Raw genomic sequence first — 26,736 nt, 5'->3', positions numbered from 1 at the left:
ATATGTGACTGGCAGTAAACAGGTTTATGTGACACAAACTGTCTTCCTGCTGCACAACGTGGAGGGGAGGGGAGCGACCCCTGACCCCTGCCCTGCTCACCACAGCAGATGTTTTTCTGTAACACTTGCTAGTGTGATACATTTCAGTAAAAGTTCCTCGTCTGTAAATTTATTTCTTAAAAATATGTGAATAAAAAGGCCTCGGTCAGGCTGCTCATATTTATCTTTCTGTTTTCCCCAAAGTTTAAAGTTTTTTACAGTGCACAACCAGGCTCCAAGAGTTGCTCCAACATGGTAAATTGTTTTGTTTCCTTTAAAATTATTATCTACAGCTTTTGTCTCTGACTTATACGCTGCATGTTTTCTCGGCCCTAATGATTCTTTCCCTCCATCCGTTATCTTACACGTTTAAGTGTGTTCACTAACAAAACACAGTACACCTGTTGTTGTTAAGGTTCCATTACTAAAACGTATAAATGATCAATGTCAACCATCAGTCTGTATTAAAATATTTAATACAATTTGTATTATTTATTTAGATTTTATGTTTTTATGTGAGCACTTGGATTTCTATCGATTTATTGAATGATGCTCTGTGTAAATATTTATCAAACTGAATGGCCATCCAGGTTTTATATAGTTTTTTATTTTCTTTCAATGTTTGTTGCACAAATTCAAATATATGCTGGCTATCGACCAACAATTCAATCAGTGAATCTTTGCTTTTTTTTTTCTCAAGTAGCCCCTCTTACGAAGACTTACATCTTCTGACACCTGGCCCAACTTATAATGACACTAAGTTTGCTATTAGTACACTTTACCTAAAAAAATAAAACACACTCACTACACAACCAGGCTCCAAGAGTTGCTCCAACATGGTAAATTGTTTTGCTACCTTTAAATTTATCTCCAGCTTTTGTCTCTGACTTATATGCTGAATGTTTTCTTGGTCCTAATGATTCTTTCCCTCCATCCATTATCTCCGAAAGATAATGTATTTTTTTAGGCTGTATGAAAATAATGATTGAAATATACTATTCTATTTGCAGAATCCTGATAATAAAACTTCAATTGTGCACTGAATGATTAGATTGCATCTTGACACAAAAGAATCAACTGTTAATTAGTAATCATACTATGGAAATGACTACAAGATCTGAACAAACAAGAAACTTGACTACCTCAAGGGATTTCTCTCGTAATGAACCGTCTGACTTTCTTTAGTCGACTAAATTTAATCTTACCAAATTACCAAATGAGAGCAAACAGGTACTGAGTTTGAAGCGGGTCAGATGCCTCCAGCCGTCTGCTAAAGCTAGACTCCGGCCTTCCTCACTGTAAAATAAAACATTCTGCTTAATTAAAGAGTTCAAGTGAACTTCACTTAATTCTCAACAACTTGTTGTTTGTTCTCATCTTAAATGAGCGGCAGGAACTTTAGGATTTAAAAAAGAAAAAAAATGCTTTATAAGTTAATCTATTTAAGTTGAGTCTGCAACAACTAGAATAAAATAAAAAAAAGAATTATTGGATAGTAGTGAGGATTTTGGGTGGTAATATTATTTTGGATGAGTTTAAGAATATTGTTTGCCAAAATCGCACAATGTAACTACACTTGTCTTTTACATGTTGCAATAATTGAATCTTTTGAGACAATTGGTTTGCATAAATTTAAGTAACTGCAACCTATTATCCTGCTCCACATACTTGGCTAGCAATGTTCCAGTTTGCTTCCCAGTCTGAACTTCTGGACAACGTCTTGATTCAGTCAAATCTTCTATCCTGTATCTCCTGTACTCTGATATTCTACAGAATTCATTCTGTGAAAGCTTTGCTTGCTGGTCTTCTCCATGCTTTGAATGCAGCATCTGGTTTCTCTTACTTTAACCTGCCTAACGTGCACCTGATTGGCATGTTAGCCTTTCAATTCCCTCCCAGTGAGGCGGTGCTTCACAAAACAAACGGTCAAACTGTTGATCTCCCTTATGGTTGTTTCAGAAGATGAGAAGACATAGTGACTGCGTTTTAGACACCAGTAGCAGCTCATCCAGCTTTTTACTAGATGGCAGACCTAAAAGTATATACCTTTAAAATATGAATAAATACATACAATTCCATAATTATTCCATCCACGGGTTAGGGTAGGGTAAGGAAATCACAAACACTACTTAAAATGTGTTGTCCTTTAATTCCCTAAGAGTCCCCACACTGAGCAGCAGGGCCATCGAGCCGCCCCTCTGTGAATGTGTTGAACTTTAAATCAATCACAAACAGATGTTCTGGGCTGGGTTCAAATTGTACCTACCAGAGAGAAATGATTTATTGCTGATACCTGTCTCTGTTTCTATTGGCTAATTCATAGAGGTGGTGGGAAAAAGTTTACCAAAGATGGAAATGTTTATTTTTAGTTATTCACAGGTGTGAAAGGAATGCTTATGTATGCACTTATGTATTTTTAGATTAACAGGTGTGGGGCGCAACTAATGATTAGGGTCATAAATCACTCTATCAATTAAATTTTGTCATAAGGGTGACCATATAACTATCTGAAGATAATTATCAGTGTTTTATTACCCTCCACTTCACCCAAGTGTCCAAGAGGATCTTAAAAAAGTCCAACAATTGAGGCAGATATTGCAAAACTGTCAGTGTGATTCCCCCAACATCTTACCACCAGACAGATAGACAGCCATACAGTCAGTCCTTAATGCTTCCTCTTTCATCCCTTCACTCACAGCACAATTCAAATGCAGCTATTGCAAAATATTTACAAGCGCCTCAAACATGTGCTTCTTTAATTCTTTCTTATCGGAGCCCTGCAGCTGTGAGCAGGAATCTACCAACTAATTGTTGGCCAACTTCTTGGTGCATTTCATTACTCTTCAAGTTTACTTCTGCGTTTTCATTTTCTGTTGCTTCAAAATACATACACACTGAAGCAGAAATAAATAAAAATTGTTTTATTAAGAGGTGTGATGCGCTATAAACATTGTTACAAGAAAATTGAAGATGAAACTGCTTTCCTGCATGCTGTGAGGAAGTTGCAGTAGCCTAAACTGTCCACAAGAGGTCAAACTTCTCCACTAAACCTTCCGTATATTTTCATTTCCGGTCAGTGCGAATGTGTTGTATTCCTCTGCATGGTACAAATTATTTGAAATATTAAGATTGTAAATGGACATGAAGAGCAAATTCTTTTAGATAAAATCAGATACAATCTAGTTTTTGGATGAAAGCTGAAATATGGTCCTATTTCCCTGTGTATAGTTATGTATTTTAAACATAAATTCCTCCCACATTAAGTGGTAGCATAGTGAAACTCTGTCTCAATGACACATCATTTATGTATGAACTACATTTACATATAAATTATACTTCTCTTCCTTTCCCTTCCCTTTTTTAAAGCAAAACTTCTCACAATCACAAAGTTGGGCAGTTTCAGGCGATCAGAGTGTTCAAATGAATCAAGTGGATAAAAGATCTATGACTTTTATTAAGTCATTTCTTCATTTGGAAAACAAAATATGAGTGAATAGGGTAGTACAAACATTCAACAGACTGCAGTCACAGGTGCACGCTCCAGGTTTGGTGCAGCTGTGACTGCAAATGACATACATGTCATTTTTAGTACACCTGCAATGGACGTCATTTTTTCCCGTTGTCCTTTGGAATAGACCCCCAGCTCAGTCTGATTAGATGGAGAGTGCCTGAGGATAATAATTTTCAAGTCTTGCCACAGTTGCAGAATCTGGACATTGACTTAGCCGTTCTCATGCAGGAATACAGATTGATGTAAGTCATTCTTTTTCAGCTATCGCTGTAATTTTTAGATAATTGTCCTGCTGGAAGGTTAATCTCCTCCACAGGCCCCTAAAAGTTATCTTCCAGGTTTGCTATCAGTAAGTTGAACACTTTCTATAGATTGACTGCACACAGACTGATGTTCCCAAGCCTTTCAGATAAGATCCCTGACCAGTAATCAGTGACACGTTCAAAGCTTTGAATGTGGTTACAAAACCCAGCCTTCCTTTGAACTTATCCATGGTATTATGCTGTGAGCTGCCTGGCTGATCTTTGTAACTTTTCTGATGCATTATGTCATTAAAATACACTCATGACCTAATTTATTGATTTGGTAACTCTTAGAGGCAATTAGGTGCACTGGCTGGTAAATAAAAGCACAAGAGTAAAAGGGACTGCATACAAATGCCTGGCAGAGATTTTGAAAACAGCTGGTGAACCTTGTACCATTTATGTCCTCTTCAAAAATCTATTTATAACATACCCATCCATCGATCCATTTTCTTACACCCTTGTCCCTTGTGGGGTAAGGAGGTGCTGGTGCCTCTCCAGCTGGCGTACAGGGCGAGAGGTGGGGTCACCTGGACAGGTTGCTAGTCTGTCGCAGGGCGACACAGAGACACACAGGACACACAACCATGCACACACATACTCACACCTAGGGGCAATTTGGAGAGGCCAATTAACCTGACAACATGTTTTTGAACTGTGGGAGGAAACCGGAGAACCCAGAGAAAACCCACCATGCACAGGGAGAACATGGAGACTCCATGCAGAAAGACCGGGGCCGGGAATCGAACCCAGAACCTTCTTGCTGCAAGGCAACAGCTCTACCAACTGCACCATTTCAGTAAAATACATCCTGGTTTTTCACCAAGATGTGACAAAATGTGAACAAATATCAAACACTGTGGAACTCCATAACTAACTCTTTTGCAAGCCATGAGTGACAGTTGTATGAGAGTATTACAGGTTTTTGTCATTTTTAATCCTGTGCATATAGATATTAAGAATAACAATGAGCATTTAGAGAAGTCTGGATTTGACTACAACATTTCAGACATCAGATGGGGTTTATAAATGTAAATTCACAAATCTTCAGTCTTGAATCTATTTATTGTAGACATCCTTCAGGCTATCTCTAATTTCATGTTCTGAAGAACAAAGCTTGTTTCATGTACATTGGAGTTACTTAGATTGCAAACATAATGACTGACAACAATAAACTGGGTATGTAGAGACAGTGAATGACTGAAACTGAGGTCATATGCAGGGCAATGAGCAGACAGTACTAGACAGAAGAGATAAAAGACAAGAAGCAAACAGCAGCAAGAAACAGTGTATGTCTCTTTAAGAAGCTCCTGTTCTGCCTTCAGAACCTCATATCTTCAGAGGAGCTCTGCACTGAGATGTAGTTCATATGATGAGTGCAGCAGACTTGCAGTTCCACCAGCTGTTGTTAACTGATGTTGCCACTAGTCTGAAGGAGCCTGGTGCTGCGTGGGAGGAGCTTTATGCAAGCATCAGCCAGACGGAGCCCTGAATGGCTGCCACAGGAAAGACTTTTTAAATATGCATGAAAGAATCACAGCAGAACTCCGGGTATATTTTTGATGAGGGAATAAACTAATAACTTGATATGAAGCTCAAAAAAGTCACTTTTACATTCACTCCCTTTAAATAAAACCATGGCCGTAGCTAATAACCAGTAGATCTTCAACCTGGGAGCAGGAGAACTGGAATGATCTGTCAAATTATTATCTTTTTATTACTCTTCACTGCAGCTGCTTTTAGTTTAAAAAAAATCTTTTACCTGATACTGTCTGAAGAGCTGATTGTTCGTTTTTGTGCAGTTTTACTGAACTTTGTATGCCTCACTCTAGAAGTTTTCTTGACACAAGTGACATCATCAGAACTTTGAGAACTAAAGAAGAGTTAGACTGAGATGGAAAGAAAACCCCCCACCAATTTATGACTGACTCGCCAGAGTGAGATTGGCTAGAAGAAAAAGTGGAATGGGGGGAAGGGACATAGATGGCTGGGGAGAGGGAGGACATTTAAAAGGGAGCTAAACCGGCTTTACAAAAGAGTGAGAGGCAGAATACGGAGAGACGAAAAGAGTGAATTAAAGAAAAAAAAGTGCATGGTCTCAGAGTGAGAGGGAGTAACTGAGGTAGAGGGAGCTTTGGTGCCGCAGCGGGACCGACTGTCACACAAACTGTCAGCGAGGTCTTACTGGAGAGAGCAGCAGCTACTCCCCGCTAACACCAACAAACCGGAGGAAACGACAAAAAGGAAGAAGAGGAAGGAATATTCAGGTTAAATGAACTGAGTTTGCTTTTTGCTTCCCGCCACCGTCTCCTCTGGTCAGGATCTACCCCCCTTCATCATCACCATCCCTCCTCTTCATCGCCTCCAGGTTTTAATCCCCTTCATCTTCAGCAGCTCGACCTCTCCTGCTCCTAAGCAGCATGCCGGGTTGGCGGCGGAACCTCACTTTTTGCCTGCAACGGATGCACGAGGAAGGTAGGAAAGCCAAACTAATGAATGCGCGCTGTGTCGGCGTCAGCGTCTTTGGATGCGGGCGCGTGTTGCGGCGCGCGTTTGCGCGCGGATGACGTGAGGTTTTAAGATCTGCGCTGAGACGTGAACAGCAGCTTGTTTCCGGAGTCACTTTGAATCTTTGCGCTTTCTGCTTCATGTGTCCAGACTTTTCTGCATCACTGGAAGTGTGCGTGCGCGCCGCGCGCGGTCATTGTTTGCGCGCGCAGTCTGTGCTTCTGACTGAAAAAAGCACCTGCAGCTTTGGGACCGTGCGTGTGTGTTGGTGTGTGAGAGAAAACGATTGTCTGTGAGTGTTGTGACTTCTCTTTGAGCGCGTGCACTGTCGCGCACGGTCTGTTGTAGCCGCGCGCAGTGCGCACACGTGTCAGCCCGGGTTTGTTCCGCCGTTTCAGCAGAGATGGCGCGAGGCTACAGATGCTGGCAGGTCATGGTGGCTGTGCGTGCGTGTGCCAGTGTGTATGCTTGTGTAAAAGACGCCCGCACACGCACGCAGTCTGCTTGTTGGCCCTGCAGCGTGAACACAGGGGGAGGCGGACAGAATGGATGTTGGTCAGCTACAGTGTGCACGTGAGCGTGATGGTGCTAATTTGTGAATGTGCAAATGAGAAAACAGCTTGGTGTCACATGCATGTGGCTAAAACAGATTGATATTGACATAACCATGGGAAAGAGTTTTCCTTCAATAGCTCACCCAGGTCACTGCGAGTTCCCCAACAGCTTGGATTGAGTTGAGCATGTCATGAAAGACAGTTTGATTCAGTTGGTAAAAACTCTGCTATTGATTCTCCAAGTCATCGATGTAACTAAACATTCACATCTAATGTACAGGACCATGTTAAAAAATAAAAATAAAAAAACTTCAAGGAAACTTGGAATCACACCTGCCTCAATTTTAGTGTTTAAAAGTAGTTAGACTAAATAAGTGTTTGCATTACTGCCTTTTGTTTTTCTGTGATGCACATTCAATGTTTTAAAGAATCTCAGTTTGTTGTAGAACAAACCAGTTTGGCTCCATGTTTCTATTTTTTTAAATTTACAACTAGAGATGATAAAATAAATGACAGATTCCAGAACTCTCCCTTGTGAGTGTGCAAAGCTTTCTAAGATTTTCTAAGCTTAGAAAATCTTACATAATCTCTTTTTTTTGCTAATGTATTACTGGTCAATCCAACGACAAACTGTACTAACCAGCAATATGCTGCTTATTATCTTTATTTATTCATCTTATCAGTGCAACGTGATAATTTACTTCAGAACCATAACCTCAAAGTTATCCTGAGTTTAACAGTGTCACATTACTATCATGAGATAACTGACCTCCACACAGTAAGTAAGGATATGGCTGGAGAAAATTGTTCAACACTCATTCATTGTGAAGACAGTGATAATGTTGCTATCCTCTGAAGGGAAACGCTCCATGGCTGGAATATGGACTGTACAGATTGTACATCTTCATCATTTTCTAAGAAAGCAACATATTCTTGTGTGTTTGGCAGCTGATGTGCAGCAGAGCGCAGCCAACCAATCCTTACCAAATAGGTCTTTACCTGCACTTACACTCATCCTGCACACTTGGAAGGCGGGTCATTATTTTCTTCCCAGAGCCGTGATGCACAGCCACCTGAATCATTAATCACTAAATCACCATGGATGTTCATTAAATCCCTCTTAATCTACTTCCACCTGTCATATGGCACACATTGGAGACATTTTTGATAACATACCATAGAAGACCTCCCAAAAACTAGAAAAAACCCCCATCACATGCTGACTGATACCTTTACTGCAGAGCGGGGTCTTTATGCTGTGAGAGAGAGAGCAGTTTCTCCAGGCAGTTGATAAGCAGTTTTGCAGCCTCACATGATTTTGCACATTTTATTCATCTCCTTAGAGAATTCAGTCCAGGCTTTGAATCCCTTGCATTCTTCTTCTTCGCTGTGGACTGTCACTGCACACCCTTCACTTTGGCTTCTTCTGGGTGTGGTAGATCCTACTAAAGCTGAGAGTCTTTGTTCTTGGTCAGCCATTATCCACAGATAAAACAAACAGTTTAGAGACTTCTGGCTTCCAGATGAATGGATGAAGGCTTAATTTACTGTACAGGTCCTCACTGGGATTCATCTTCAGGTAAATGAATCCTGTGAAGCTGAAATCGTTTAAAAGACTTCTCTGCTTAGGATGGGTTAGAAGTGAAAATGTAACATTCCCTCCAAATCAGTGGAGATGAAAGGATGTTCAGTCCATTGGGAGCTCATCAGTTAACCAACTGGATGTAAAGACAGACAACAAAAAAGGGGTGAAACAGAAAATGGCTTGTAAAATAAATACATCAGTGGGATGATGTTAGCTAAATGATGACTAGGTAATCCATGCCAGTTTATCACACTAAGCTTGATTAACTGATTAATAAGAACAGGTTACATTTGTTTGTTTGCATTCAGAGGTGGGTAATACTGGTTACATTTACTGGGATTAGTTTTACTGGATTTACTTTGACTTTTATGAACTATTGTTACTCTTACTTGGTTGGGCTGATTTTGCATTTTAAGACTTCAGATATTGGAAACATTAGATTCTTGGATTTCTGAAATGGGGGCTGCACAGTGGCGCAGTTGGTAGAGCTGTTGCCTTGCAGCAAGAAGGTTCTGGGTTCGATTCCCAGCCCCGGTCTTTCTGCATGGAGTCTCCATGTTTTCTCCGGGTACTCCGGTTTCCTCCCACAGTCCAAAAACATGACTGTCAGGTTAATTGGCCACTCTAAATTGTTCCTAGGTGTGTGTGTGGTTGTGTGTCCTGTGTGTCTCTGTGTTGCCCTGCGACAGACTGGCAACCTGTCCAGGTGACCCCGCCTCTCACCCACAACGTTAGCTGGAGAGGCACCAGCAAACCTCCTGACCCCACTGAGGGACAAGGGTGAAAGAAAATGGATGGATGGATTTCTGAAATGTATGAGCGAATGTTTATGTGAATCTGAGCATAACTAGCATTTTGTAAACATGGTTATTTTATATGAAAAGCTACATAAATGTGTATTTATATTAAAAAACATTAAACGGGCCAGGTCTGTCTCCAGGTGCTCCAACCTGCTCCACAGTCCAAAAACATTTTCTTCAAATTGCCCTCAGAGTCACATTCACGGCAGTTTGTCCTCTGCCTCTCTGGGTTGACCTGAGGTAGCCTGGTGACCTGCCCAGGTGTTCTCCACCTCTCGTTCCCTGTGGCCCTGATAGGATAAGCAGTTAAAGCCGATATGGAGACATGTGGTGTAGATTAGTTCATGACTCCTGCTCCTGCACACTCCAGGACTCAGGTTTTTATTTTCCATCTATTGGCATGCTCCACAGTTTTAAACTATATTCCTTAAATGTTTGAATGAGAGGGACTTACAGAAATTTGCATAGGCTTTGAAATAATTTGGATGGATGACAATATTGCCATTGGCAATCCTTTTTTTTTAGCCAAAGCTACTAGTGTGAGTGTCAGAAAGATATAGTGGGTGTTTAAATTTTAGCAGAAGGGCAAAATCTGTGCCAGTGTGTGTTTGTGAGTGTTAGAGAAAGGTGCAAATAAAACACGGCTGTGCAAGAAGCTGAAAAGTTGCTGTCCACTGACCACCAACTTATGGATCAATGCCTGTTATTGTCCAGTCTTTCATTTTTATGGGGACATTTATAGCAGCAGAACTGCCTCTGCTTTTTCAAGAAATCCATGGCAGATATGCAGAAGATCTTCACTTGGCATGCATTAAGGATGAGCAAAATATTATTAGGAGTGTCATTGTGCAAAATGAACTGGCATAAATACGCAGCATCACGTCCATCATGCTGGATAAACACGAGAAGATGTCAGGTCAGGGCTGCATACACTGATTCTTCTTCCTCTATCCAACAAGACAGGCAACTTCTAACCTTGATCTTTAGCTTTAATGAAATTCAGAGCAAGTTTTCACCAGAAGACATTTTTGTTATAGTTGATTGATTGGAATTGTTTGATCTGAACGTCTCATTGAAGGAGAGATAAAGGGTAAGAAATGCAGCATGAATGATGTTTGTTTGTACCAAGGAGAGAAGAGGCAGTGAGATACAGGGATAAATCTAAGGGTGCAAATAATAACAATGTCTGTGATCTGCGTTAAGATGAGGTGAAAATAAAGGAGTAAAAAAAAGATAACGATGAAAATGCAAATGAAAAGAGGCAGAAAGAGAGTCATGAAAAGATGAAGCAGGGAGCAGCTTGAAGGGGAAAGATAGAAAGGCTGGTTTCTTCTGCTTATCAACTGAGAGGAGATCCCATTAATCAGGAGACTAGAAGATCAAATAATGTGCTTGTTAAGAGAGAGCAAGACTATGTGGCTTAGCTCCAGCATTAAAACACTTTAATATGTGTAGAGCTGCCATCAAAGACGGATCAGAAGTGCATTGTGGTGTTAGGAAAGACATGATATTAGGAAAGCAGGAGGTTGATAAGAGTCACAAAGAAAACTCAGCCTGAGGTGCTGCTGGAAACATCAGCAGGACATTTTACAGGAAAGTTTGCGTGTTACGGCGGAAAATTGAAGCACGTCAAAATGCATCAACACAACGAAGCTAATAGACATAAAAACAATGCCATACTTGATGGAGTTTGGCTACATCGAGGCTCACTGCAGTAAAAAGACATACGGAGGATCAGATAGCAGGTAAAGCAGCGCACAGCTACAAACACTCACCCGGATTAGCATGACGGTCAGAAAGCTAAACAAATAACCCGCAAAATTATTTAAGTCTTGGAGCTGCGATGTAAGACGCTGGTTCTGCTCTCGCTGTTGAACTGCTGCTACGCTACAGGTAGTAATATTTCACAGACGGAGCGCCGCTTCTGCTCCACCTGGTAGTGACTCTCACACCGAACCTCTGCTTAAAGCTGCAGCATCTAAAATTTATTTTACATACGTATTAAAACTTTCGCTGTCCTAACATGAGACAGATAATCTCTAAAAAAATAATCGATCTCCTCCCTGATCTGCATAATTACTCCACTCAGTCAGAAACAGCCACTCAGAGCTAGCAGTAATCAGCTAGCCGCCATGCTAACAGGAAGTTTTCATTCAGTAACTCAGGATTGTTTATTGTAATGGATCCTGTATTTGCCTTTGAATGTTAAGTTTTATACTTGAATCTTTTTGGCAATGTTGAGAGGTTTTATTTTGGCTCTTTACATTATTTAGCCTCTTCAGAGCCTTCATATGTTATCAGTCTGTTAAAGATAGTTTTATTGATAGCAGGACAATTTGCACAATGTCTGTTTTGTTTAGTTTTCTTCTTGGAAAACGTTATTAAAAACAAGTTTTTGTCTAAATTAAGGTGAATTCATGGTTCTTTTTTCCACATAATGTAACCGTAGTGCTTATGATTAAAAAAATAATAATTATGTGATCGGAATCGGTGTTCAGTATCAGTGATCGGCTCTAATGGGTGATCGGAATCGGCAGGAAAAAACCTGATCGGCACATCTCTAGTACTTACTCTCATGATTTTAATGTTTTACATGACACTTTGAATTGGCGTTACGGTTTGTGAGTTGCTCCTTGATTTAGTAGTATTTCTTTCTTACCATTTTGTATTTATATAATTTTTTTATCAATAAGCACATGTATGTTGTATTTTGTGAATATCTGTGAATATCTGTGTTAGTCTGTTTCTACTAAAGCTGTCAGAATCTCTTTTTTCCTTGCCTTCCTCACCTTGGGGCAAACACAGCAATAGAAAGGAATCAGAAATTTTATGTCAAAGTACAAATCCAGTGTTCCTGCAGCTTCAGAATTGCAGCCTTATTAACTTTGAACCACAGCTGAAGCAGCAACGAGGGCCCAATTAATTTCGCTCGTGGTGGTGGAGCGCTGGCCAAACACAGGCTGGACATCTTTGTGTCTACATGGCAAATAACAATAACTGCTTTAATTGTAAACCCTGCAGCAACACGGCGACGTCGTAAAAATAGTCCCATGAGTCGTTACAGTGGAGGCCATTCCCTGTCAGGCTGCTACAACAATAATAATACATTTTATTTGTTATGCTGTTTAAAATCTCTTAAAGTGCTGAACAGTCATAAAAACAAGAATAAAATGAGTCACAATTACTAAAAGCCAGTCTGTGGTTTTCTCTTGTACAATTATTACGTAATCTCTGATATTTACCTCACATTGCTACTTTGAGAAAATATTTGAGATATATTAGTAATATTTTAGAGAATTGCTTGTTGTGAAGTTAATTGTTCAGATTTAACACACCTTTTTAGTGTGAGTCCTTTTTAATTGTGTTCTTCTTTAAGCGATGAAAACGATTTAAAATGATTGAAAATGAAATGATTGAAATTATTTCAACTGCAAAAAGAAGCATATTTAATTTTCTTCAATGTTACTATGTTAATACTTTTATTTTATGCTGTTTTAATAACTGCCTGTTCTATATAGTAAATATAAGTAGCTGCATTTCTGATCTTGGTACTTTTGAGTAAATGTTTTTTTTAATTAGGAAGACTCTTGAAATTAATTGTAATAATTTATTTAGTTTTGCAAACTAATTGATTAAAAGAATTTGGTTACAACAAGGGCTGCACAGTGGCGCAGTTGGTAGAGCTGTTGCCTTGCAGCAAGAAGGTTTTGGGTTCGATTCCCGGCCCCGGTCTTTCTGCATGGAGTTTGCATGTCCCACAGTCCAAAAACATGACTGTAAGGTTAATTGGCCTCTCTAAATTGTCCCTAGGTGTGTGTGTGCATGGTTCTGTGTCTCTGTGTTGCCCTGTGACAGACCAGCAACCTGTCCAGGGTGTAACCCGCCTCTCACCCAGCACGTTAGCTGGAGAGGCACCAGCAACCCTCCCGACCCCACTGAGGGACAAGGGTGCAAGAAAATGGATGGTTACAACAATCTGTGTTTAGATTTTATTCTGCTTCACTTTCAGTGTTAGCAGCGAAGGAAGATATGCAACTTTCAGGAAATTACTGCAGTATTGATATGAAACCGATTCTGTGAAAATAGTTCATACAGATAAAACTGGATAATATTAAATAAACGCTTTAAATCTCATTGATTATACAGGGTTAACGTGATTCTACATCCACACTCAATATCTGCTTTTAATTGGAAATTAATTCTGCACCTTAGAGGACAACCTTATTTTGAAAATCATTCATCACAGACTGTTAGCGGTATCATCATTCAATTTAACTATAACTCCCTGGTCCCAGATTTCTCTTGCACATGAGCTATCTAATTGTATTGTATTGTATTGTATTGTATTGTATTGTATTGTATTGTATTGCATTGCTTTGGCTAGTTTACGGTGTGGCACCAGCTGTATTATATGACACACAGGACAAGAAGGCAAGAGGATTTAAACTATTTGAGTGAAATAAAAGTAAAGGTTGTGATGCAACAGTCAGTGAGAGGTTTTCTATACATGGGGATGTTTGTGCTTGTCAGAGATTCATGGATGCATTTCATCATTTATCAGCTCAGTTTGAAGCACCAGATCCTGTTTACTCCTGCAGGAGAGTTCAGACTACTGGAGAAATCTTGACAGCAATGCCTCGAGGCGGCTGCTCTTAATGGTTTGATTTGTCTTTTTTTTTTTACTAGATGAGATAGAACTTACAAATCGTCTCTGATTTCTAGGTGCAAAATACAATATTAGTTGATATATACTAAGAGGCTGTTCAACAAAAGGTGAATTCTTCCTGAAACCAGCTGAACGTGCAGCTGACAGCATCGGCCATGTGGCAGTAGCCTGAGGCGCAGGGTTTCATCATGTTTGTCCCACTGCTCCCTGTTTCAGAGTGGCAGCATTTGGACGGCGGCTTTCATCCATAAATTTCCTGTTACAGGATGTGGAGTCAAAGGCATTTTTTTAAAATAGTGATTATCCACCAGACTGTGGAAAAACATATGAAAATAAGCTGAAATAGGTTTAAAGTCTTGTTATGTTACCAGAAATAAGCTTCATGTGTCAATATGTTTCCAATATTTTACATCAAAATGTTTTTATATCCCAACCCAGTTGCCACCAACTTGTCAGCTAAGATCGGTGCCGGTCCCATTTTTGGCAGCTGTGGTCAAACTCATTTTCTGCTAATTAAAAATTAGCCACATCATAGGCTCACTCTGCAGGCAAATCCGCCTTTTTTGTCTATATACGACCGATATCTGACTTTTTCATCGGACCTGATTCCGATTGTTTCACCGCCCAAAAAATAATCCTGTTTATGTCGCTTCCATATAAACTGGACATGTGTCCAGTGTGACGTCTACGTTCTTCTTCAGCACATCCGGGGTAATAAACTGTTCACACAGAAATCCGATTGCAGCCGCATTTAATTAGTAGTATAAATTAAAACAGAAAAAAATCTGAATTGAGCATCAAGACCTGCTGTGTGAACGTTGCCTTTTCGTGACCCAATGCCATTTCTTAGCATTTAATGGGTTTTCATCTCAATAAGATTGGATTTATCACCACATTTACTTTCTTTATCAAAGCTTTTAATTTGCTTATACTTAATTTAAATATGTGATTCCTAAGTATTATAGTCCAGAGACACAAATAATGAGTTATTGTGCATTTCAAACATGCAAAGTATTATTTTGATGATCTTTTTTTTCTAGCTTCAGCATTACCATTTCGTCTGACTGTTTAGTTTCACACGGCTCCAGTACTGTGAGCGTTTAAGAGCTCATTTAATCTAATCTGATTTGTTGTAAGTGTATCTATATTGTAATCTTGTCACTGTACTTTCACAGACTCTTTTCTGCGTCCTCATGAAAATAGCTGCGGCAGTCAGTGTGTGTGTGTTTGCTGTGCATGTAGAAGGCATGTAGCCGTAGGTTAGCAGTGGGCGAGGGCAGTAACGCTGCTTCAGTCATAATAGGATCTGATGATGACTCATGCACAGAAAAAAATAGGAAAATATAACTAACCCTCCTCTCTTCCCTCCTCATCTTCATCCTAACCGCCTCAGCCTCCCTCTCTGTCACAGTATCCTTTGGTTTGATGCTTTTCTCTTTCCGTTTTTCTTTTATCATCTAACCACCTCTTCTTCTCCTTTCAAGTCTTATCATGTGTTGTTCCCTCTTACATCTTATCTGTTTGCCTGTAGTTGTTTTGTTTTGTCTTAATCTCTTCATTTATGCAGCATTTCTCTCCTGTGGCAGCTCACTTTGTTTTATATTCACATCATCTGAAATACTTTTCTTTTGATTTCCATGTTAACGTTTTATTATCCTTTTTTTATTTCCATTTTTGTTTTGCTGCATCCTTATTTAATATAAGCCTCACGTTCATTTGTTCGGTTTAGGACCACATAACAAGACATTATGAAGATTCTGTTTCACACAAAGGTACATTTGTAACAGCATGTTCTGCAGGTCTTTCTTCAATAGTTCATTACAAACGTATAAATAATCGCAAGCCAGTGAGTAACTCTCTTTACATCTTTTAGCCTTTCTTGAAAGCATTCCATGTAATTCCCGTCACAAACAGCTGGAGAAGTTTAATTAAATTTAATGGCCATTTCTATTACATACAGACGGATCCCAAATCTGCCCCTTAGTTTTCACTGGTCACCTCTTTTCAGCCAACAATGAGCTAAAAATATTAGAATAGCTAAAAAAATAATAATAAATAAAGCTGTTGCCATTGGAAGAGAAGTTAAGGTGCAACCATTACTAACCTCCAGTTAAAAAATAGGAGCCTGCAGCGACTCTTCACAGCCAGACAAACAAAATCAGATGCAAAGACGTTTTCCTCCTTCGACTCCCCGTTAAAGTTTGTCTGAATGCTAATGCAGTAATTAAGGAGAAAGCTCTCCTCAGTCTCTGCAGCTTGTTTCTCACCTTACGTTTCAATATTTAAACATTTTAGGTATAAATTTTGTCTGCTATGCAGATAATTCAGCTGAACACCTCCTCTAACTTCCAGTCTCTCAGATGGCACTGAATCTTTTTTCCCTTTTATCACTTATAGCTATAATTTCAGTCTCAAATTATTAAAACAGCGTAGTCCAAAACTACTACAGAGATAAAAAGCTCTGCACTGTAAAACACTTGAAGGTGATTTAACTTGAAAATGAAAGTCCACCTGTTTGTTGCCTTGAACATGCAGTTTAAGTCAACAGTTTAAGGAAATTATTTTGGTTTTAATTAAGAAATTAAAGTTCATAAAGTTAATTTAACAATAAGAGACAAGTTGTCTAATCTTGAATTTTAACTTATTGCTGCAATTTAAACTAAATAATTATTTCCCAATATGCAATAAAAGGCCTCACCTCGTTAGAGAGCCACATTTCTCTAATATTAAGTTAAAATAATTACTTATTTTACTTTATAATCATTTAAATTCTTGCATGAATTTACTGCTAACCTAAATACTCTGGTTTATTCGACTTTTTTAAGTTTGACAAAATGAATAAAAAGTTGACACAGCTCACTACTGTAAATGTATCTTTCACAAACTCACACGTTTAGGTTCAGAATCTAAAACTATAAACTTATTTGACTTAAAGACAACAGACACAACTACCTGTGGCTCAAATGTTTTACAGTGTGGAATCAATCAATCCCAGAAAACTTTCAATCTGAAGATTCCAGGAGTTTTCCAAATCAAATGTTCAATCTATGCCTCATTTTTATGGACGAGTGATGCTCCCCTCCCCTCCTCTGTCTCTCAGGCTGAGAAATTAGCAACGTCTTCATTATTACAGAAAAGGCCTGATTCATCAAACCAGCCTGATATCCGTCTCCAAGATACTCAGACTTCTCCATTTAAAGCATGCTGACCCCGGGATGAGAGAGTTCATTCTACCTGTTGTTGAGGAAAACGAGTTGTGAACAGTTTCAGCACACGCCAAAGGTCACGGCTTCAAGAGGCGGACCACAAAAATCTGCAGAAAGCACATTTTAGACCCGAGATCCGAAAAACAGATCCCTCTGCTACATGAGCACAGAAACAGGATTAGTGATAAGGGAAGGAGTTAAAATCTTGCCAGAAGGACAATTGACTTTGTATCAAAATGTAGACAGAAGTGAGTTGATCAGCGCCCTCGGCAAAGTTAATTTGCACTTTTACTTCCCTGCCATACCAACTTTTCTAATTTAGGGTTTTGCTTGGCCAGAAGACATAAGAGAGGAACTGACCCTTTGCCTCATTCTTGATTAAAATCTGCTGCGCTTGTCCTGAGTTGATTGCTCACTGAAGCAACGTTGTGTGTGATTGAGCTCTGATTTGTTTCATGATCTTTCAGCCCCTTACAGCTGTTACCTTCATATTGTTGGTTCTCACAAGCCAGTGGATGTTTGTAAGTTTTCTCTTTTCCCCCCCTGAAAACAAAGTCATTCTTGCTGAACAATGTTTTCTCTGCCAAAGCGGAATTAACCTTCTACCGATGGGCAAGAGACGTATGAATCACAGAATGAACGTTTTGTCAAAACATGACCCAGGCAGCAAAAACACAGGCAGCAAAAACCCAGGCAGCAAAAACCCAAGCAGCAAAAACCCAGGCAGCAAAAACCCAGGCAGCAAAAACACAGGCAGCAAAAACCCAGGCAGCAAAAACCCAAGCAGCAAAAACCCAGGCAGCAAAAACCCAGGCAGCAAAAACACAGGCAGCAAAAACCCAGGCAGCAAAAACCCAGGGAGCAAAAACCCAGGCAGCAAAAACCCAGGCAGCAAAAACCCAGGCAGCAAAAACACAGGCAGCAAAAACCCAGGGAGCAAAAACCCAGGGAGCAAAAACCCAGGCAACAAAAACCCAGACAGCAAAAACCCAGGCAGCAAAAACCCAGGCAGCAAAAACCCAGGGAGCAAAAACCCAGGCAGCAAAAACACAGGCAGCAAAAACACAGGCAGCAAAAACACAGGCAGCAAAAACCCAGGCAGCAAAAACACAGGCAGCAAAAACACAGGCAACAAAAACCCAGGCAGCAAAAACACAGGCAGCAAAAACACAGGCAGCAAAAACACAGGCAGCAAAAACCCAGGCAGCAAAAACCCAGACAGCAAAACCCCAGGGAGCAAAAACCCAGGGAGCAAAAACCCAGGCAGCAAAAACCCAGGGAGCAAAAACCCAGGCAGCAAAAACACAGGCAGCAAAAACACAGGCAGCAAAAACCCAGGGAGCAAAAACCCAGGGAGCAAAAACCCAGGCAACAAAAACCCAGGCAGCAAAAACCCAGGCAGCAAAAACCCAGGGAACAAAAACCCAGGGAACAAAAACACAGGCAGCAAAAACACAGGCAGCAAAAACCCAGGCAGCAAAAACCCAGACAGCAAAAACCCAGGCAGCAAAAACCCAGGGAGCAAAAACCCAGGGAGCAAAAACCCAGGCAGCAAAAACCCAGGCAGCAAAAACCCAGACAGCAAAAACCCAGACAGCAAAAACCCAGGCAGCAAAAACCCAGGGAGCAAAAACCCAGGCAGCAAAAACCCAGGGAGCAAAAACCCAGGCAGCAAAAACACAGGCAGCAAAAACCCAGACAGCAAAAACCCAGGCAGCAAAAACCCAGGGAGCAAAAACCCAGGCAGCAAAAACCCAGGGAGCAAAAACACAGGCAGCAAAAACACAGGCAGCAAAAACACAGGCAGCAAAAACCCAGGGAGCAAAAACCCAGGGAGCAAAAACCCAGGCAACAAAAACCCAGGCAGCAAAAACCCAGGCAGCAAAAACCCAGGGAGCAAAAACCCAGGCAGCAAAAACCCAGGCAGCAAAAACCCAGGCAGCAAAAACCCAGGCAGCAAAAACCCAGGCAGCAAAAACCCAGGGAGCAAAAACCCAGGCAGCAAAAACCCAGGCAGCAAAAACACAGGCAGCAAAAACACAGGCAACAAAAACCCAGGCAGCAAAAACACAGGCAGCAAAAACACAGGCAGCAAAAACACAGGCAGCAAAAACCCAGGCAGCAAAAACCCAGACAGCAAAACCCCAGGGAGCAAAAACCCAGGGAGCAAAAACCCAGGCAGCAAAAACCCAGGGAGCAAAAACCCAGGCAGCAAAAACACAGGCAGCAAAAACACAGGCAGCAAAAACCCAGGGAGCAAAAACCCAGGGAGCAAAAACCCAGGCAACAAAAACCCAGGCAGCAAAAACCCAGGCAGCAAAAACCCAGGGAACAAAAACCCAGGGAACAAAAACACAGGCAGCAAAAACACAGGCAGCAAAAACCCAGGCAGCAAAAACCCAGACAGCAAAAACCCAGGCAGCAAAAACCCAGGGAGCAAAAACCCAGGGAGCAAAAACCCAGGCAGCAAAAACCCAGGCAGCAAAAACCCAGACAGCAAAAACCCAGACAGCAAAAACCCAGGCAGCAAAAACCCAGGGAGCAAAAACCCAGGCAGCAAAAACCCAGGGAGCAAAAACCCAGGCAGCAAAAACACAGGCAGCAAAAACCCAGACAGCAAAAACCCAGGCAGCAAAAACCCAGGGAGCAAAAACCCAGGCAGCAAAAACCCAGGGAGCAAAAACACAGGCAGCAAAAACACAGGCAGCAAAAACACAGGCAGCAAAAACCCAGGGAGCAAAAACCCAGGGAGCAAAAACCCAGGCAACAAAAACCCAGGCAGCAAAAACCCAGGCAGCAAAAACCCAGGGAACAAAAACCCAGGGAACAAAAACACAGGCAGCAAAAACACAGGCAGCAAAAACCCAGGCAGCAAAAACCCAGACAGCAAAAACCCAGGGAGCAAAAACCCAGGGAGCAAAAACCCAGGCAGCAAAATCCCAGGGAGCAAAAACCCAGGCAGCAAAAACCCAGACAGCAAAAACCCAGACAGCAAAAACCCAGGGAGCAAAAACCCAGGCAGCAAAATCCCAGGGAGCAAAAACCCAGGCAGCAAAAACCCAGACAGCAAAAACCCAGACAGCAAAAACCCAGGCAGCAAAAACCCAGGCAACAAAAACCCAGGCAGCAAAAACCCAGGGAGCAAAAACCCAGGGAGCAAAAACCCAGGCAACAAAAACCCAGGCAGCAAAAACCCAGGCAGCAAAAACCCAGGGAACAAAAACCCAGGGAACAAAAACACAGGCAGCAAAAACCCAGGGAGCAAAAACCCAGGCAGTAAAAACCCAGGCAGCAAAAACCCAGGGAGCAAAAACCCAGGGAACAAAAACCCAGCAGCAAAAACCCAGGCAGCAAAAACCCAGGCAGCAAAAACCCAGGCAGCAAAAACCCAGGGAGCAAAAACCCAGGGAGCAAAAACCCAGGCAGCAAAAACCCAGGGAGCAAAAACCCAGGCAGCAAAAACCCAGACAGCAAAAACCCAGACAGCAAAAACCCAGGGAGCAAAAACCCAGGCAGCAAAATCCCAGGGAGCAAAAACCCAGGCAGCAAAAACCCAGGCAACAAAAACCCAGGCAGCAAAAACCCAGGGAGCAAAAACCCAGGGAGCAAAAACCCAGGCAACAAAAACCCAGGCAGCAAAAACCCAGGCAGCAAAAACCCAGGGAACAAAAACCCAGGGAACAAAAACACAGGCAGCAAAAACCCAGGGAGCAAAAACCCAGGCAGTAAAAACCCAGGCAGCAAAAACCCAGGGAGCAAAAACCCAGGGAACAAAAACCCAGCAGCAAAAACCCAGGCAGCAAAAACCCAGGCAGCAAACCTCCAGTCTGTTATAAAACAGAGTCGCAGAACAAACATTTTCTCGTGAAGGAGAACATTTTGTAATTGTTCTCCGTTTGCTTTATTGCCGAGTCACTTGCTGGTGCAGGATGGAGGTTACTGAAGCGTCCTCCTTTCCATATCACTAAGGTCATCAACTTATCAGTCTCACAACCTCCTCATTCTTCTCCTGCCTGTAATGCGACAGCTAACAATAAGGCCGACTCGTGACAAAGGAGCACGACCAAATTAAAACGCAGGACTTCAGGGTGACTGGCTTCTGCCACATGGCTGCAAGGTGACTTACTTCTCATTCTCCCTCCTCTTTTATTTTTCTTTGGTGCTTTGACAAAAATATATCTATTTTTCTGTATTCACACTTTATACGCAGTGCACAAAATTCCTTTTTCTTTTTCTTCCATTTTATCCATGTACACAGATTCAATCTAGTCTCCAACATAATCTAGATATCTGTAGCTTCTTTGTCAATCTGTATCTCTGCTGTCTTTATCTGCTTGTAGAAACAATCACTGGTCCTGAGCAGGATGCTTTATCTGCTGCTCTCCTCATTCATCCTCACTGCATCCCAAATTTAAATTACCGCATGCCCTTCTGCACCACCCAGCGCTCCCTCATATACTTAGCTGTGTTAAACGGGCTTTTGTTCTGCAACATCCACAATGCATCACTGTGTCCTTCTTTCACCTCATGCTTTTAATTATCTGAAAAACATTTGTCCATCTTAAAGTGGTTTGTTTTGCGCCTGCATCCCTCTCTCTCAGCTTCTCTTCTGTTCGGTGTTGAATTGTAATAAACCCACCTACAAAGTGCTCTCAAAAAATGAGGAACCTGGTGCAGCATCGTAATTAAATGGTAGCATAATAATGACAAGTTACCAACTGGTAATTGATGGTTTTTTTCTTGCTTAAATAAATGATAATGAATGTGTGAAGCAAATGAAGGATGTGTGAAGGTTAAGGGTTTGGAAAAAACATGTAATAAATATGCATGTCTGAAAATTACACAGTTAATTTTCCCTATAAAAAGGCCTCAGTTGTGATTATGCAGGAGTTTGTTTCCTTTTTCCCCTCATCCATTGTGTCCACTAATGTTTGTTAAAAAGCATAGATTTGATTTTTATGATTTGAGGGTTTCAGCATTCATTTATTTACATGCAATAACCATCAGTCTGCACAACCTCAGTGTGGAGAAGCAGAGTGAAGCTAACAGGAAGTCACAGTGGATCCTGCTGTAATGTGTCCCATAAGAACCGTGACCTCAAAACCTTCATGACAGTTTATGGAAATGTTGTTTGATAAACCTTGAAATGGTGCCACTTTGGTATCCAACATTAGTCAAACTGAACGCTGCACTGGGCCACAGTCTGTATGTTTACACTGCTATCTGTGTATGAGGTCATCGAGATTTCATCTATACAGATATAAGATACAACAGACAGCTTGACAAAGCCCAAATCCATCCATCCATTTTCTTTACACCCTTGTCCCTCAGTGGGGTTGGGAGGGTTGCTGGTTCCTCTCCAGCTAACGTGCCGGGTGAGAGGCGGGATACACCCTGGACAGGTCGCCAGTCTGTCGCAGGGCAACACAGAGACACACAACCATCCACACACACACTCACACCTAGGGACAATGTAGAGAGGCCAATTAACCTGACAGTCATGTTTTTGGACTGTGGGAGGAAACCGGAGTACCTGGAGAAAACCCACCATGCACAGGGAGAACATGGAGACTCCATGCAGAAAGACCGGGGCCGGGAATCGAACCCAGAACCTTCTTGCTGCAAGGCAACAGCTCTACCAACTGCACCACTGTGCAGCCCCTGACAAAGCCCAAATCTAATAATTCAAACCATTTTTATTTAAATCTCTTTGCCATCTTCAACATACTAAAGCTGCATACTCGTCTCCTATTGCACTCCATCGTGTTTCATCAACCTGTCAGTGTTTCCAATAGTTCTGCTTAGTTTAGCGTTGGTATAGAGTCATGATTTTTATTTACTTTGTATGTTTTTAAACAGTGATAATGAATAAATTGGCATTAAAAAACAGACGGGTTTTACCAAAGTATCTACCAAAATGGAAAAAATAAAGAGCCAGAAATTCCTTCGTGTTTTTCTGATGCACACAAGTGAATCTGCAAACAACAACGAAGGAGAACAATGGGTGTTAATTTTTGCTCCGATCTGACCAGATTGTTGGGGAATGCTGGAGAAAACTATTGTGTCCAGGTTGTGCAGGAAGTAGCTGATTTATCACCAAAACTATTGAAGCCTAAATGCCTTTTCAGTGCAAAACAAATGATTCCAAAACCTTCGTCAGCGTCTAAATCATACATTTCTAAATGTATTTTTAAAGAAGCTGCATGAATGATCAGGCGTTCCTGAAATACTTGAGAGCTGAATTGATACAGTCGCACTTTGCATCAATAAGGTGGTTGAATAAGTAACAGATTAAAAAACAAGTATCTTTGTTGCTGAGCTCATAAGTTTATTTATTCAACAATTTAGCAGCAAAAAATGGTTTTGAATTAAAAAATGTTGGTTATTTTGTCAACATACAATTTGCAACTGATTAACTGTGTTTAATCAATTACAAACCCTGAAATTAGTGAATTTAATCAAATCCCAGCGATAGTTAAAACATGATATTCTCGCCTCAAGTTGCATATAAATAAACTATTTCTTGCTGGTTTAGAAAATATTTTTGTCTGTTTCATATTAGAGTAATTGCCTGCAGGAAGAACTTGAATAGATTCTCAACTATTGATAATCTTATACAGATTTTTGTAATGTCTCTCACTAAAAGATTTAACAGGAAAGTCTAAATGAAAATATACTTTTTCAGCTGTGAGTATTTAATCTGTAGGAGGAAATTTTATGCACTTAATGATTTGAAAACAAATCAGAAGACAATACGATCTGACTGAATGTAAACTGGTGCTTTTTGGGTAATGAATGAGGCCGACGTCTCTGCACTGAACAGCAAGTCTGGACTTTTTCCGAATGTTTGAAAGACACCAGAAAAGGGAAACTCTTCAAAATAGTCTGAGCAGATCTTGTTAAGTTTCCAGTCTTTCCTCTGCAAAGCATCCACTCAAACCTTCTGATGTGAATGAAAGAAGCGGCACCATTTCTGCTCCACAATGTCACCAAACCTCCTATTAAAATGACCTAAAACATGTAACAGTTTTAAAAAGTTGCTTGTAGCTGGGAACAGCGTCCGAGCGTTGGGTTTCTCCCAGGAAGGGGTTGCCAGTCCATCACAGGGCTTTGCATTCACCTGCAATAAAATGGGACATTAAGCAGCGACAGGAAAAGCAGAAACTAAATAAAATTCCTTATTATGTTCTCAAATGGCTGCTGTTCTGCTACAGAAGAGTAAGGTGGTAGTCTATTCAACATGTCACAAGTTTTATGAGGAATTGCAAAAAGGTCCAGCTGTTGATGAAATTCCTCTCAGTGTGTTCTGAGTCTGGCCTTTACCTCTGACACAAATACAAGGAGAAAACAGGATGTGAGAGCCAGCGCAGCATTTATACCTGCTTTCAAATGTGGAGGTTCAGGTGCCTGTTTAGGTTAGAAATACCAAGTACATAAATATATATATCAACCTTTTTATCTAAAAGTATGCAGAAGGTTCTGCTAAAGTAATATAAACTTAATTTATGTCACAGAATATAAGAGAAATGATCATTTGTAATGCCTGTGGTGGGCTGAGAGCATATTAGAAATGAGAACTCAGTAAAGATCCATAATAAACAAAGAATGAGGAAAAAAGACACAACTGAATGTTAACATGCTCTTTCGTTGCATCATGAAGTCACAAAATGATCCATTAGGAAAAGCAAAAAAAGATGAAGTTCACCAAGGAAATGATGGGAGAAGTTTATGGAAGTTTATAGTCATAAATGTAAGAGCAAATCTTTTAATGTCGTTAAAAAGTCTCATTTTAAGGGGCAGCTTTCTGCTGATAGGCATCAGAACACAACCTTAATATGTTTTGTGGGTTCAGAAATGTGCTCTGAACCCACACAGTCGTTAACTTGTGATTTTTTTATGTTAACTTTTACTTTCTTCCTGTGGATAGTTTTGTTTCGTGGAACAGAAAATCTTCATGGAGTTTATTTTGAAGGTGCGTCCGACCTGAGAGCTGTAAAAACCATCAGGAAAAGTCAGATCCGTCTGGATGAACCCAGACCGACTGAACCCAAACCGACTGAACCCAGACCGACTGAACCCAGACCGACTGAACCCAAACCGACTGAACCCAAACCGACTGACTGAACCCAGACCACTGAACCCACACCGACTGAACCCAGACCACTGAACCCACACCGACTGAACCCAGACCGACTGAACCCAGACCGACTGACTGAACCCAGACCGACTGAACCGAGACCGACTGAACCGAGACCACTGAACCCAGACCGACTGAACCGAGACCACTGAACCCAGACCAACTGAACCCAGACCGACTGAACCCAGACGACTGAACCCAGACCGACTGAACCCAAACCGACTGACTGAACCCAGACCACTGAACCCACACCGACTGAACCCAGACCGACTGAACCCAAACCGACTGAACCCAGACCGACTGAACCCAGACCGACTGACTGAACCCAGACCGACTGACTGAACCCAGACCGACTGAACCGAGACCACTGAACCCAGACCGACTGAACCGAGACCACTGAACCCAGACCGACTGAACCCAGACCGACTGACTGAACCCAGACCGACTGACTGAACCCAGACCGACTGAACCCAAACCGACTGACTGAACCCAGACCGACTGACTGAACCCAGACCGACTGACTGAACCCAGACCGACTGAACCCAGACCGACTGACTGAACCCAGACCGACTGAACCGAGACCGACTGAACAGAGACCACTGAACCCAGACCGACTGAACCCAGACCACTGAACCCAGACCAACTGAACCCAGACCGACTGAACCCAAACCGACTGACTGAACCCAGACCGACTGACTGAACCCAGACCGACTGAACCCAAACCGACTGACTGAACCCAGACCGACTGACTGAACCCAGACCGACTGACTGAACCCAGACCGACTGACTGAACCCAGACCGACTGAACCCAGACCGACTGAACCCAGACCGACTGAACCGTTGCTTCCACTCAAAACGTTCCTGGTTGATGTCAGAAGCTGTTCAGTTTTGCTCCAGTCCTTTCATTTGAGTTTCCTGACCACCACTAGCCAGCTGGGTGGGTGAAGCGTCTTACTCAAGGACACACAGATGGCAGGAGGGCGGGTTCGAACCGTCGAGCCACCGGATACAGGATGAAACCTGCTTAATGTCCTGAAAGACGATGCAGGTGGTTTATAAGAAATCAGAATTGAGCTGTAGAGTAAGTGGAGTTTTACTCAGACAATTTAAGAGACTGGAGCAACACTAACCTGTTTCTGATTTTAACAAAAAGCAAAATGAAAGCAGGAGGAGGTACAGAAACTATGACTGAGTCTTGAATAATGATATGCAGTAAAACAAGGGTGTCAAACTCAATTTCACCGAGGGCCACTTCAGCATATTGGCCTCCCTCAACGGGCCACATTGACGGTACAAATCAGGAGTGCCCAGGTCCAGTCCTCCAGACTGCAACTTTTACGTGCATCCCTGCTAAAACACCCCAGACAAAAGGTTGACTTCCCTCATCAGCAGCAACTCAGTTCTGTAGAGGCTTATAATGAGTCAATG

At 41.5% G+C, this 26,736-nt stretch overlaps 1 protein-coding gene across 2 annotated transcripts in view; it reads left to right on the top strand.

Annotated features, from left to right (window-relative positions):
- Positions 1-5,791: 5,791 nt before the first annotated feature.
- The window catches only part of grip2b (glutamate receptor interacting protein 2b), a 201,657-nt gene continuing 180,712 nt past the window's right edge, over positions 5,792-26,736 (top strand). The window contains exon 1 of one of the 2 annotated variants that reach the window (XM_081606782.1): positions 5,792-6,327. In XM_081606782.1, the coding sequence (XP_081462908.1) occupies positions 6,273-6,327 (55 nt within the window). In that variant the 5' untranslated portion in view covers positions 5,792-6,272. The remainder of the gene's footprint in view (positions 6,328-26,736) is intronic. The other variant, XM_008408298.3, reaches the window with a different exon arrangement.

Source organism: Poecilia reticulata, chromosome 5 (genome assembly GCF_904066995.2).
Source record: "Poecilia reticulata chromosome 5, P_reticulata-male-v2, whole genome shotgun sequence".
Taxonomy (NCBI): Eukaryota; Metazoa; Chordata; class Actinopteri; order Cyprinodontiformes; family Poeciliidae; genus Poecilia; species Poecilia reticulata.
This window is presented reverse-complemented; position numbering and strand designations above follow the sequence as displayed.